The following is a 14,424-nucleotide window of genomic DNA, read 5'->3' as shown; positions in this document are numbered from 1 at the left end:
ACAGTTCCACTCTCTATCATAAAAGCAAAATACTGCGGATGCTGGAAATCTGAAATACAAACAAGAAATGCTGGAACCACTCAGCAGGTCTGGCAGCATCTGTGGAAAGAGAAGCAGAGTTAACGTTTCGGGTCAGTGACCCTTTATCGGTTCCGATGAAGGGTCACTGACTTGAAATGTTAACTCTGCTTCTCTTTCCACAGATGCTGCCAGACCTGTTGAGTGGTTCCAGCATTTCTTGTTTTTATTCCACTCTCCATATCCCTCAGTTCGACCTTGGTGGACAATTAAACAACTAACTGGAGGAGGTGGCTCCACAAATATCCCCACCCTCAATGATGGGGGAGCCCAGCATTTGCAACAATCTTCAGCCAGAAGTGCCGAGTTGATGATGCATCTCGGCCTCCTCCTGAAGTCTCCAGCATCACAGATGCCAGACTTCAGCCAATTCGATTCACCCCGCGTGATATCAAGAAATGACTGAAGGCGCTGGAGACTGCAAAGTCTGTGGGCCCTGACAATATTCCGGCATTAGTACTGAAGACCTGTGCTCCAGAACTTGCCGCATCCCTAGTCAAGCTGTTCCAGTACAGCTACAACACCGGCATCTACCCGGCAATGTGGAAAATTGCCCAGGTATGTCCTGTGCACAAAAAGCAGGACAAGTCCAACCCGGCCAATTACCGCCCCATCAGCCTATTCTCAATCATCAGTAAAGTGATTTTTTTTTTAGAACATTACAAAAGGTGTCATCAACAGTGACATCAAGCGGCACTTGCTTAGCAATAACCTGCTCAGTGACGCTCAGTTTGGGTTCCGCCAGGGCCACTCAGCTCCTGCCATCATTACAGCCTTGGTTCAAACATGGACAAAAGAGCTGAACTCCAGAGGTGAGGTGAGAGCGACTGCCCTTGACATCAAGGCAGCATTTGACCGAGTATGGCATCAAGGAGACCTAGCAAAACTGAGGTCAATGGGAATCAGGGGGAAAACCCTCCGCTGGCTGGAGTCATACCTCGCGCAAAGGAAGATGGTTGTGGTTGTTGGAGGTCAATCATCTGAGCTCCAGGATATCACTGCAGGAGTTCCTCAGGGTAGTGTCCTGGGCCCAACCATCTTCAGCTGCTTCATCAATGACCTTCCTTCAATCATAAGGTCAGAAGTGGGGATGTTCGCTGACGATTGCACAATGTTCAGCACCATTCATGACTCCTCAAACACTGAAGCAGTCCGTGTAGAAATGCAGCAAGACCTGGACAATATAGAGGCTGATAAGTGACAAGTAACATTCGTGCCACACAAGTGCCAGGCAATGACCATCTCCAACAAGAGAGAATCTAACCATCTCCCCTCGACATTCAATGGCATTACCATCACTGAATCCCCCACTATCAACATCCTAGGGGCTGCCATTGACCAGAAACTGAACTGGAGTAGCCATATAAATACCGTGGCTACAAGAGCAGGTCAGAGGCTGGGAATCCTGAGGCGAGTAACTCACCTCCTGACTCTCCAAAGCCTGTCCACCATCTACAAGGCACAAGTCAGGAGTGTGATGGAATACTCTCCACTTGCCTGGATGGGTGCAGCTCCAACAACACTCAAGAAGCTTGACACCATCCAGGACAAAGCAGCCCGCTTGATCGGCACCCCGTCTACAAACATTCACTCCCTCCACCACCGACGCACAGTGGCAGCAGTGTGTACCATCGACAAGATGCACTGCAGCAACGCACCAAGGCTCCTGAGACAGCGCCGCCCAAACCCGCGACCTCTACCACCTCGAAGGACGAGGGCAGCAGACGCAATGGGAACGCCACTGCCTGCAAGTTCCCCCTCGTAACCTCGTCCTTGGGTCCCGTCGTGTAGAAAGAAGGCAAGAAAGAGACACTCTTGGACAAACAGTTTGATTTATTCCAGTGGCAACAACTTGGGGGTCTGTGCACGTGGAAACAATATTAGATAAAACCTGCACAAAAAAAAACCTCACAACTCCCTCCCCCGTCCCTCACAATCTCCACCCACCCACCACCCCCCCCCCCCCCCCGCCGTCTTCCCCGTTCTCCCCGCCCCCCCCTCCCCCGCGACAAAGTACCAACAGTAAGAGAAAACTTGACGATTCTTAAAAAGCCTGCGGCCTACCCCGAGTCTCGCAAAGATTGCTGGGAAACGATGAAGCCGGTACAAAACTTCGCGTCCCGGCTGCAATTGACGCTCCTCGAAACGATTTTATTTATTTATTTGTTTTTTTTTAGAAAAAGAAAGGAGCCACCCGGGTTAAAAAAACGTGCCCCCCGACAACAGTCGGCAGGCCTCCCTTAAAATGGACGACAGCGCCCCACCCCGGGCCTCCCTTAAAATGGACGACAGCGCCCCCCCCCCCCGGGCCTCCCTTAAAACGGACGACAGTGTCCCCGCCCCCTCCCTCTGTCCTCCTCTAAAATTAAAATGGCCAACAGCACCACCATCCTCCAGAAAAATGCATTACAGTGGCCCCATCCTCCTTTTAAAATGGCCGACAGCGCCACCATCATCTAAAATGGCCGACAGCGCCACCATCTTCCCTAAAAATGGCCGAGGGCGCCGCCGTTCTCTCCCCCCCCCCTCCAAAACGGCCTACAGCATCCCATTAACTCCACCCGCCACCCTCCAAACAAACCAGCCCCCCCCGCCCACCCGAAACAAAAAACCGAAAGCTGAGAAAGCAGGAAGGCGAGCGAGGGGGTGGTTCGAATCTCCGGATGTCGGGTAGGGGGGCCCGGCAGAAGCTGGCCTGCCCCGTTCCTCCCCCCCCCTCCTCCTCCGCCATCCCCCTCCCTCCCCCCACTCACTCAGACGGTCACCTCCGTCTTGGAGCCGGTGCGGAGCTGCGGAGGAGGCGCTTGGGGCTGCGGCACCTGGTTGGCGTGACCGGGGATGAAGTGCAGCTGCTCGACCGTGCTGTGCCGCTTGGCAGCGAAGGCCTGCCGGCGGTCGGCGATGGGGGCCTCCCCCCAGGCGGAACGGGGCGAGCTGGCCGCAGCCGCCGCCGAGGGCGGGTGCGAGTTCATCTTGACGATCTGATGGCGGTCGAGCCAGGGCGTGGCGGCGCACACGTTGCTCTGCGACAGGGCCTTCTTGCTGAGGGGCCGCTCGCCGAAGGGCACGGGGTGGTGGGGGGGCGCGGCCCCTCCCCCCCGGCGGCCCAGCCGGTCCGGGGACAGCAGCCGCTCCCGGGCGATGGTGGCGTAGGCGAGGTGGGAGGGCCGCGGAGGCGGAGGTGGTGGGGGAAGCGGCGGCAGGGCCTCGCCCAGCAGCCGGTCCTGTGACATCACCCGCCGCGGGTTTGCGCCGGCGTCCCGGAAGGCGGCGTCGGCCCGGTCGGCCTTCATGGCGCGGAGCGGGAGGGTCCCCCTGGCCGTGACCTCCGCCAGGTGTCGCTTCTTGCAGTAGTCGTCCAGGTCTTTGGCGGCTGAGGGCGGAGAAAAACGAGACTCCCGTTAAAAAAAACACCCGATTTCTGAGACGCCCGGGCAGTGAGCAGGCGCTCTCTCTCACCGAGTCGCAACTCCATAATCCAGGCCGACACTCCCCCGGTGCCAGTACTGAGGGAGTGCTGCACTGTCGGAGGGAGATGTATATACTCTAGGACTTGATCTCCATAATCCAGACTGACACTCCCCGGTGTCAGTACTGAGGGAGTGCTGCACTGTCGGAGGGAGATGTATATACTCTAGGACTTGATCTCCATAATCCAGGCAGACACTCCCCCGGTGTCAGTACTGAGGGAGTGCTGCACTGTCGGAGGGAGACGGATATACTCGAGGACTTGATCTCCATAACCCAGACCGACACTCCCCCGGTGTCAGTACTGAGGGAGTGCTGCACTGTCGGAGGGAGATGTATATACTCTAGGACTTGATCTCCATAATCCAGGCCGACACTCCCCCGGTGCCAGTACTGAGGGAGTGCTGCACTGTCGGAGGGAGATGTATATACTCTAGGACTTGATCTCCATAATCCAGACAGACACTCCCCCGGTGTCAGTACTGAGGGAGTGCTGCACTGTCGGAGGGAGACGGATATACTCTAGGACTTGATCTCCATAATCCAGACCGACACTCCCCCGGTGTCAGTACTGAGGGAGTGCTGCACTGTCGGAGGGAGATGTATATACTCTCGGACTTGATCTCCATTATCCAGACCGACACTCCCCCGGTGTCAGTACTGAGGGAGTGCTGCACTGTCAGAGGGAGATGTATATACTCTAGGACTTGATCTCCATAATCCAGGCAGTCACTCCCCCAGTGTCAGTACTGAGGGAGTGCTGCACTGTCGGAGGGAGACGGATATACTCTAGGACTTGATCTCCATAATCCAGACCGACACTCCCCCGGTGTCAGTACTGAGGGAGTGCTGCACTGTCGGAGGGAGATGTATATACTCTCGGACTTGATCTCCATTATCCAGACCGACACTCCCCCGGTGCCAGTACTGAGGGAGTGCTGCACTGTCGGAGGGAGATGTATATACTCGAGGACTTGATCTCCATAATCCAGACCGACACTCCCCCGGTGTCAGTACTGAGGGAGTGCTGCACTGTCGGAGGGAGACGGATATACTCTAGGACCTGATCTCCATAATCCAGACCGACACTCCCCTGGTGTCAGTACTGAGGGAGTGCTGCACTGTCAGAGGGAGATGTATATACTCTAGAACTTGATCTCCATAATCCAGACCGACACTCCCTGGTGTCAGTACTGAGGGAGTGCTGCACTGTCGGAGGGAGATGTCTATACTCTAGGACTTGATCTCCATAATCCAGACTGACACTCCCCCGGTGCCAGTACTGAGGGAGTGCTGCACTGTCGGAGGGAGACGGATATACTCTAGGACTTGATCTCCATAATCCAGACCGACACTCCCCCGGTGTCAGTACTGAGGGAGTGCTGCACTGTCAGAGGGAGATGTCTATACTCTAGGACTTGATCTCCATAATCCAGACTGACACTTCCCCGGTGCCAGTACTGAGGGAGTGCTGCACTGTCGGAGGGAGATGTATATACTCTGGGACTTGATCTCTATAATCCAGGCCGACGCTCCCCCGGTGTCAGTACTGAGGGAGTGCTGCACTGTCGGAGGGGGATGTATATACTCTGGGACTTGATCTCCATAATCCAGACCGACACTCCCCGGTGTCAGTACTGAGGGAGTGCTGCACTGTCGCAGGGAGATGTATATACTCTGGGACTTGATCTCCATAATCCAGACCGACACTCCCCGGTGTCAGTACTGAGGGAGTGCTGCACTGTCGGAGGGAGATGTATATACTCTAGGACTTGATCTCCATAATCCAGACCGACACTCCCCGGTGTCAGTACTGAGGGAGTGCTGCACTGTCGCAGGGAGATGTATATACTCTGGGACTTGATCTCCATAATCCAGACCGACACTCCCCCGGTGTCAGTACTGAGGGAGTGCTGCACTGTCGGAGGGAGATGTATATACTCCAGGCTTGGGCCCACAGTGCGCTAGAGGAAGGGAATCTCACACGGAGAAGGGACCCCAGAGTCCCGGACGAGGGAGCTCACGGAAACGGCGTACCGCTTCCCCACCAGGGTGGAGGGATCACCCGCAAACCTTGCGCTCTTACCTAACCGTTTCAGGGACGAGTACTTGTTCATTTCAGGCTTCATGGTGGACTCGTAGGAGGGAGGCAGGTGGGAGAGGTTGTGGTAGGAGCAGGAAGTCAGGAGGGCGTTCTGCCGGGAGCACGGGTTGTACAGGTTCACGTTGTTTCTCCGGGACCGATCTGGGAGTAGGACACAATATGAGGGAAGGGTTAGCAGGGCCAGGGAGACATCCATGCGGGAGAGGTGGGTGTGAGAGTTAATCCCCCCCCTCTCCGATAGGGAACAGACTGCCCGGTGTCGGTGTGTAAATGGGGGAGAGGTGGGTGAGAGCGTTAATCCCCCCCCCTCTCCGATAGGGTACAGACTGCCCAGTGTCGGTGTGTAAATGGGGGAGAGGTGGATGAGGGGGTTAATCCTCCCTCCGATAGGGAACAGACTGCCCGGTGTCTGAGTGTAAATGGGGAGAGGTGGGTGAGAGGGTTAATCCCCCTCTCTCCGATAGGGAACAGACTGCCCGGTGTCTGAGTGTAAATGGGGGAGAGGTGGGTGAGAGGGTTAATCCCCCCCTCTCCGATAGGGAACAGACTGCCCGGTGTCTGAGTGTAAATGGGGGAGAGGTGGGTGAGAGGGTTAATCCCCCCTCTCCGATAGGGAACAGACTGCCCGGTGTCTGAGTGTAAATGGGGGAGAGGTGGGTGAGAGGGTTAATCCCCCCCCCTCTCCGATAGGGAACAGACTGCCCGGTGGTTGAGTGTAAATGGGGGAGAGGTGGGTGAGAGGGTTAATCCCCCCCTCTCCGATAGGGAACAGACTGCCCGGTGTCTGAGTGTAAATGGGGGAGAGGTGGGTGAGAGGGTTAATCCCCCCCTCTCCGATAGGGAACAGACTGCCCGGTGTCTGAGTGTAAATGGGGGAGAGGTGGGTGAGAGGGTTAATCCCCCCCTCCGATAGGGAACAGACTGCCCGGTGTCTGAGTGTAAATGGGGGAGAGGTGGGTGAGAGGGTTAATCCCCCCCTCTCCGATAGGGAACAGACTGCCTGGTGTCTGAGTGTAAATGGGGAGAGGTGGGTGAGAGGGTTAATCCCCCCCCTCTCCGATAGGGAACAGACTGCCCGGTGTCTGAGTGTAAATGGAGAGAGGTGGGTGAGAGGGTTCATCCCCCCTCTCCGATAGGGAACAGACTGCCCGGTGTCTGAGTGTAAATGGGGGAGAGGTGGGTGAGAGGGTTAATCCCCCCCCCCCCTCCGAAAGGAGACAGGTTGTCGTGGGAGCGTGACTCGAATCGAAAGTTTTATTTATTTTGTGGGTGCCCTGAGGCCGCGTTTGGTTTAATCGTCGACGGTGAAGTGTTTTTTTTTTGTTATTAAAAAGTCGCAGGAGCATCAGGGGGCGCGGGTTGTTGCTCAGAGATGAAGTGCACAGACCCCCATCTGCCGAGTGTGCTCCATCGACCGTTGGTAAGTGGAAATTAATGAGCTTTATGGTCGAAAGCGTGGATCGTGTAATTGAGACAGCCCCAGGCTGTGAATGACTTTGAAAATGCTCAGGATCCATCAGGAGCCCATCTCCCCGTCGCTGCCTGGCATCGCGGCCTGGCGAACGTGCTGGGGAGCTCGTAGCCCATGTGGCCACCCTACCCCAAGGACCCCAAGCGGAGACTCTGAACACCCCGCGGGGCGTGATCCACCAGTCCTGCTTCGGCGGGAGGGGAATGTGCCAGGGAGACTCTTACAACAGCGGGGGTGTGGTAGTGTGTGTGGCGGGGGGGGGGGGGGGATAGTTTTGGGGAGTGTTTGAACTGAGGGGGTTTGGACCCTGGTGCGGTGGGTGAAGCGGGGTTTGTTCGAGGAGCCGTGTTGAGCTCGTACTCACCGAGGGGCAGGGTCCCAGCGTGCGTCGGGCTGTTCACAAGCTGCTGCCTGAGGTTGTGCTGTCCGTTCCCTGCAAGCACAGTACGAAGAGAAAAGGGGTCAGGAACCGTCGCTCGCCCTGCCGAAGGGGACCCCCCTCCCCCTGAGGACATATTGGCCTCAGAATGAACCCCATAAATCCAGGCCGACACTCCCCCGGTGCCAGTACTGAGGGAGTGCTGCACTGTCGGAGGGAGATGTATATACTCTCGGACTCAATCTCCATAATCCAGGTCGACACTCCCCGGTGCCAGTACTGAGGGAGTGCTGCCCTCGTCCTTCTCGGTGGTCGAGGTCGCGGGTTTGGGCGGCGCTGTCTAAGGAGCCTTGGTGCATTGCTGCAGTGCATCTTGTAGATGGTACACACTGCTGCTACTGTGCGTCGGTGGTGGAGGGAGTGAATGTTTGTGGATGGGATGCCAATCAAGCGGGCTGCTTTGTCCTGGATGGTGTCGAGCTTCTTGAGTCTTGTTGGAGCTGCACCCATCCAGGCAACTGGAGAGTATTCCAATACACTCCCGACTTGTGCCTTGTAGGTGGTGGGACAGGCTTTGGGGAGTCAGGAGGTGAGTTACTCGCCTCAGGATTCCCAGCCTCTGACCTGCTCTTGTGTCAATCAGAGAAAATTTGATCCCGAGCGACATCAGGAGACATTAGAGACGGTGGACCGAAAGCTCGGTCAAAGAGGTTGGTTTCAAGGAGAATCTTAAAGGGTGAGAGGCGGAGAGGTTTAGGGAGAGAATTGCAGAGCTCGCGGGGGGTGGCCCCACCCCCCGGGCCAGCTGGAGGCTCGGCCACCAAAGGCGGAGCGATGGGAATCGGGGGGGCGCAGATCAGGCAGGAAGACTAGATTTTCACTATTTGGGTGCGCGATGGGTTAACGGAGGATGGGGCACATTTGCAGAAGCTCACTGAGGCCTCTCAGCCTTTCTCGCCCGGCAGTTACCATAACAACACTCACAGGCACTCGAGCGATCACTTCCCAAAAAAAAAGTCAAATTTATGCATTTTCCGGGCGCTGCGTTCACATATTATTCATTGTCCCTGCCCTCCCATTGTTTTATTGTAAACAGCTTCCGCCTAAGTCAGTTGGCTTTCTGCAGGAGGCTGAACGGACTGTACTGTTAACAAAGCCTCGGTCGACCAATCCTTGTTATAATACAGAGTAAAGCTCCCTCTACACTGTCCCCCATCAAACACTCCCCAGGACAGGGACAGTACGGGGGGTTAGATACAGAGTAAAGCTCCCTCTACACTGTCCCCCATCAAACACTCCCCAGGACAGGGACAGTACGGGGGTTAGATACAGAGTAAAGCTCCCTCGACACTGTCCCCCATCAAACACTCCCAGGACAGGTACAGCACGGGGGGTTAGATACAGAGTAAAGCTCCCTCTACACTGTCCCCCATCAAACACTCCCAGGACAGGTACAGCATGGGGGTTATGGAAAAAAAAACGGGTGTTAGATATAGAGTAAAGCTCCCTCTACAAGTGTGGTCTAACCCAGGGATATGGAGAGTGGAACTGTGCACAGTGCTCCAAGTGTGGTCTAACCGAGGGATATGGAGAGTGGAACTGTGCACAGTGCTCCAAGTGTGGTCTAACTGAGGGATATGGAGAGTGGAACTGTGCACAGTGCTCCGAGTGTGGTCTAACTGAGGGATATGGAGAGTGGAACTGTGCACAGTGCTCCGAGTGTGGTCTAACTGAGGGATATGGAGAATGGAACTGTGCACAGTGCTCCGAGTGTGGTCTAACCCAGGGATATGGAGAGTGGAACTGTGCACAGTGCTCCGAGTGTGGTCTAACCGAGGGATATGGAGAGTGGAACTGTGCACAGTGCTCCAAGTGTGGTCTAACCGAGGTTCGATACATAACCCCTCTGCTTTTCAATTCTACCACTCTGGAAATGAACCGCAGTGCTCAGTTTGCTATTTTACCTCCTTGTGAGCCTGTGTCACTAGTTTTAGTGATGGGTGTCTCCGTACCCCCCAGATCCCACTGCTCCCCGACCCCATTCAGACACTCACTTCCCCTCCTAAACATTCTCAGTTCTGTTGATAATCTCACACCTTACCGGCAGTGGCTTTGTTCATCTTAACCGGCGTGTACTGGGTCTTGCTGATGTGTGGGGCAGTGTCGTTTTGCAGGGCGGTGTTCCCCACACTGGTCTGGTTGTTCCTCTCTGTGTTGGGCACCGAGACAGCCTGGTGTCTCAGGATGTCTACCAGAGCTCTGTACCGAGAGGGAGAGAGAGAAAAAAAAACACCAGAGAGAGGCACCTTGATTACAGAAAACCCACGCAGGAAGGTAGGCAGTTATCGTACACGGGCGGGGCGAGGGAGCAGGAGGAGGGGGGGCATGGATTAGTTACGTGGAGATGGAGGGGGGAGTTACGTGGAGACGATGGGGGAGGAAGTTACGTGTAAACAGAGGGGGAATTACGGAGACAGACGGAGCAGCGGGTGGTGGATAGGGAGTTGCCCATTGACGGAGGGGTTGGGGGGGGGAGGTAGGGGGTTACCCATAGACGTAGGGGAGGGGGCGAGGGAGTTACCTGTAGATGGAGGGGCAGGGGTCGTCACCTGGAAACTGAGGGGTGGGGGGTAGTTACCCGGAGACGGAGGGGCAGGGGCTAGTTACCTGTAGCCGGAGGGGCGAAGTGTAGTTACCCGTAGCCGGAGGGGCACCGGAAGGGCAGGGGGTAGTCACCAGGAGATGGAGGGGCACCAGAAGGGCAGGGGGTAGTCACCCGTAGAAGGAGGGGCACCGGAAGGGCGGGGGTAGTCACCAAGAGACGGAGGGGCAGCGGAGGGATGGGGTGTAGGCACCTGGAGCCGGAAGGGCAGCTGAAGGGCAGGGGGTAGTCACCAGGAGACGGAGGGGCACCGGAAGGGCGGGGGGTAGTCACCCATAGACGGAGGGGCACCGGAAGGGCGGGGGGTAGTTACCTGGAGACGTTGAGGTCTCCGGGTTGCTGGGCCACCTTTCTGAATGCCACCTTGATGGTGATGCCCACAGCCAGCGTGATGGTGAGCACACCACAGATGATGTAGACGGTGCTGTTGGTGCGGTCCTTGGCGGGGTCGTAGGCCTCCTGGTCGGTGACGGCCGAGCTGGTGAGCGGCGTGTTGGCCCAGTCCGGGCTGTCGTAGTTGTTGCAGCTGCCTTGGCTCAACTTGTAGGAGCGGAACTCGCAGCAGAAGCGATAGTGGCAGGTGCCGCAGCAGTACAGATAGGTGCCGCTGCTGCAGTTGAAGGGCGGGTCGTACTGCCCCATCACGTCATAGTAGCCCCGGCAGGTGTCCCCCACGTTGGCCACCGCGGCCGCCCACTCCGCCTTCCGCTCGGCCGGCCGGCTGGCGTTGCGGGAGCCCCTCACCCCGCCGGGGACGGGGGCCGAGACACGGGGCAGCGAGGCATTCTGGGCGGCCAGCGCCCGGCCCCTGCTGCCCGGACCCCCCGCCTGGCCGCTGGGATTGGAGGCGATACAAAACAGGAGCATGGCGAATCGTTGAGGGGACATCTGCACCGTGCAAAGGGGACTAAACAAAACGGATTCGCACCGGCAGGAAGGTGTTTTTGCAAAGGGCACGGACGCAAGAAAACAATCGCTCGCTGGCGAATCTAATTTGTTCAAAGGTTCTCCAGGTTGTCGAGGTAAAATCTGCCCGGTTTTCCCCCCCTCCCGCAAACAAAAACGTCTCTTGGGGCCTCCCCGCCTGGGCACGAACGTTCCGCCGTGTTCTGGATCATAAAAATTCCGTCCTAGGAAGAGGAGATGACATGGGGTTAGTGGCTGGAGGACTCCGACACCGGGCAGTCTGTTCCCTATCGGAGAGTGGGGGGGATTAACCCCCACACCCACCTCTCCCCCATTTACACTCAGACACCGGGGCAGTCTGTTCCCTATTGGAGGGGGGGGATTAACCCTCTCATCCACCTCTCCCCCATTTACACTCAGACACCGGGGCAGTCTGTTCCCTATCGGAGAGGGGGGGATTAACCCTCTCACCCACCTCTCCCCCATTTACACTCAGACACCGGGCAGTCTGTTCCCTATCGGAGAGGGGGGGATTAACCCTCTCACCCACCTCTCCCCCATTTACACTCAGACACCGGGCAGTCTGTTCCCTATTGGAGGGGGGGATTAACCCTCTCATCCACCTCTTTCCCCCCCCCCCCCCCCCCATTTACAATGCTGAAAATGCAACACAAATCTGGCTAGTCCGTTTCTCAGTCACTGCACTTTGTACTAGTTGACCATCATTATTTCTCTCACTGGACCTTGTTCTACATATTTCAAAAACAGGCAGACTGACAGTCACTTACCATCGCTGAATCCCCCACTATCAACATCCTCGGGGTTACCATTGATCAGAAACTGAACTGGAGTAGCCATATAAATACGGTGGCTACAAGAGCAGGTCAGAGGCTGGGAATCCTGCGGCAAGTAACTCACCTCCTGACTCTCCAAAGCCTGTCCACCATCTACAAGGCACGAGTCAGGAGTGTGATGGAATACTCTCCACTTGCCTGGATGGGTGCAGCTCCAACAACACTCAAGAAGCTCGACACCATCCAGGACAAAGCAGCCCGCTTGACTGGCACCCCATCTACAAACATTCACTCCCTCCACCACCGACGCACAGTGCCAGCAGTGTGTACCATCTACAAGACGCACTGCAGCAATGCACCAAGGCTCCTTCGACAGCGCCACCCAAACCCGCGACTTCTACCACTTGGAAGGACGAGGGCAGCAGACGCAATGGGAGCACCACCGCCTGCATTCTCCCCTCCGAGCTGCACGCCATCCTGACTTGGAACTGTATCGGCCGTTCCTTCACTGTCGCTGGGTCAAAATCCTGGAGCTCACTTCCTAACAGCACTGTGGGTGTACCTACCTCACATGGACTGCAGCGGTTCAAGAAGGCAGCTCACCACCACCTTCTCAAGGGGCAATTAGGGATGGGCAATAAATGCTGGCCACATCCAACAAATCAGTAAATAAACAACATTCAGAAGGAATCTTCCTATTATTTCTTACAATTCTGTAACGGAAGGAAATGAGCATTGTGCAGTCCGGTTATGTCCGAGACGGGAGCTCTTGCCCTTACCTGCTGACCGTGGGTTCAGAAGTAGAAGGGAGGGTTGAGTGACCCCACAAAATCAGAAGTGTGGCATCACCTTTTGAGGAAGAGATATCACGTGCTGAACCTGCATACTAACCTTTTGCGATTCATGCACTCGGACACCCAGATCCCTCTGCATCTCCGAGCTCTGCAAATCTCTCACCATTTTGATATTATGCTTCTTTTTTACTCTGCCTGCCAAAATGGACAATTTCACACTTTCCCACATTGTACTCCATCTGCCAGGTCTTTGCCCACTCAATTAACCTATCCATATCCCTTTGGAGCCCCCTTATGTCCTCATCACAACTTACTTTCCTACCTATCTTTGTGTCATCGGCAAATTTAGCAACCATACCTTCGGTCCCTTCATCTAAGTCATTTATATAAACTGTAAAAAGTTGAGATCTCTGTGGTACACCACTCGTTACATCTTGCCAACCAGAACATGACCCATTTATGCCTACTCTCCATTTCCTGTTGGCTAGACAATCTTCTATCCATGCCAACATGTTACCCCCTACACCATGAGCTTTTATTTTCTGCAATAACCTTTGATGTGGCATCTTATCAAATGCCTTCTGGAAATCTAAGTACAGTACATCCACCGGTCCCCCTTTATCCACAGCACATGTAACTCCCTCAAAGAACTCCAATGAATTGGTTAAACATGATTTCCCTTTCAAGAAACCATGTTGAATCTGCCTGATTACCTTGAATTTTTCTAAGTGCCCTGCTATAACATCTTTAATAATAGCTTCTAACATTTTCCCTAAGACAGATGTTAAGCAACTGGCCTGTAGTTTCCAGCTGTCTGTCTCCCTCCCTTTTTGAATAAAAGAGTTACATTCACTCACACAAAGAACAGCACAGGAACAGGCCATTCGGCCCTCCAAGCCTGCGCCCATCTTGATGCCTGCCAAAACTAACACCTTCTGCACTTCCGGGGCCCATATCCCTCTATTCCCTTCCTATTCATGTATTTGTCAAGATGTCTCTTAAACGTCGCTATCGTATCTTCTTCCACCCCCTCCCCTGGCAGCAAGTTCCAGGCACTCACCACCCTCTGTGTAAAAAAACTTGCCTCGCACATCCCCTCTAAACTTTGCCCCTTGCACCATAAACCTATGTCCCCTAGTAACTGACTCTTCCAACCTGGGAAAAAGCTTCTGACTATCCACTCTGTCCATGCCGCTCATAACTTTGTAAACCTCTATCATGTCGCCCCTCCACCTCTGTCGTTCCAGTGAAAACAATCCGAGTTTTTCCAACGTCTCCTCATAGCTAATGCCCTCCAGACCAGGCAACATCCTGGTAAACCTCCTCTGTACCCTCTCCAAAGCCTCCACGTCCTTCTGGTAGTATGGCGACCAGAATTGCACGCAATATTCTAAGTGAGGCCTAACTAAGGTTCTGTACAGCTGCAGCATGACTTGCCAATTTTTATACTCTATGCCCCGACCGATGAAGGCAAGCATGCCGTATGCCTTCTTGACTACCTTATCCACCTGCGTTACCACTTTCAGTGACCTGTGGACCTGTACGCCCAGATCTCTCTGCCTGTCAATACTCCTAAGGGTTCTGCCATTTACTGTATACCTCCCACCTGCATTAGACCTTCCAAAATGCATTACCTCACATTTGTCCAGATTAAACTCCATCTGCCATTTCTCCGCCCAAGTCTCCAACCGATCTATATCCTGCTGTATCCTCTGACAATCCTCATCATTATCCGCAACTCCACCAACCTTTGTGTCGTCCACAAACT

The 14,424-nt window shown here is 55.1% G+C and overlaps 1 protein-coding gene across 1 annotated transcript in view; it reads right to left on the bottom strand.

The window, feature by feature from the left end:
• Window positions 1–2,826: 2,826 nt before the first annotated feature.
• LOC137360561 (protein shisa-6-like) overlaps window positions 2,827–14,424 on the bottom strand; it is a 49,908-nt gene continuing 38,310 nt past the window's right edge. Inside the window, exons 3-7 of the mRNA XM_068025965.1 lie at window positions 10,476–11,292; window positions 9,602–9,759; window positions 7,486–7,554; window positions 5,633–5,791; window positions 2,827–3,451 (exon numbers count right to left, since the gene is read on the bottom strand). Of these exons, the coding sequence (XP_067882066.1) occupies window positions 2,832–3,451; window positions 5,633–5,791; window positions 7,486–7,554; window positions 9,602–9,759; window positions 10,476–11,292 (1,823 nt within the window). The 3' untranslated portion in view covers window positions 2,827–2,831. The remainder of the gene's footprint in view (window positions 3,452–5,632; window positions 5,792–7,485; window positions 7,555–9,601; window positions 9,760–10,475; window positions 11,293–14,424) is intronic.

This window comes from Heterodontus francisci, unplaced genomic scaffold (genome assembly GCF_036365525.1).
Source record: "Heterodontus francisci isolate sHetFra1 unplaced genomic scaffold, sHetFra1.hap1 HAP1_SCAFFOLD_1528, whole genome shotgun sequence".
Lineage (NCBI taxonomy): Eukaryota > Metazoa > Chordata > Chondrichthyes > Heterodontiformes > Heterodontidae > Heterodontus > Heterodontus francisci.
This window is presented reverse-complemented; position numbering and strand designations above follow the sequence as displayed.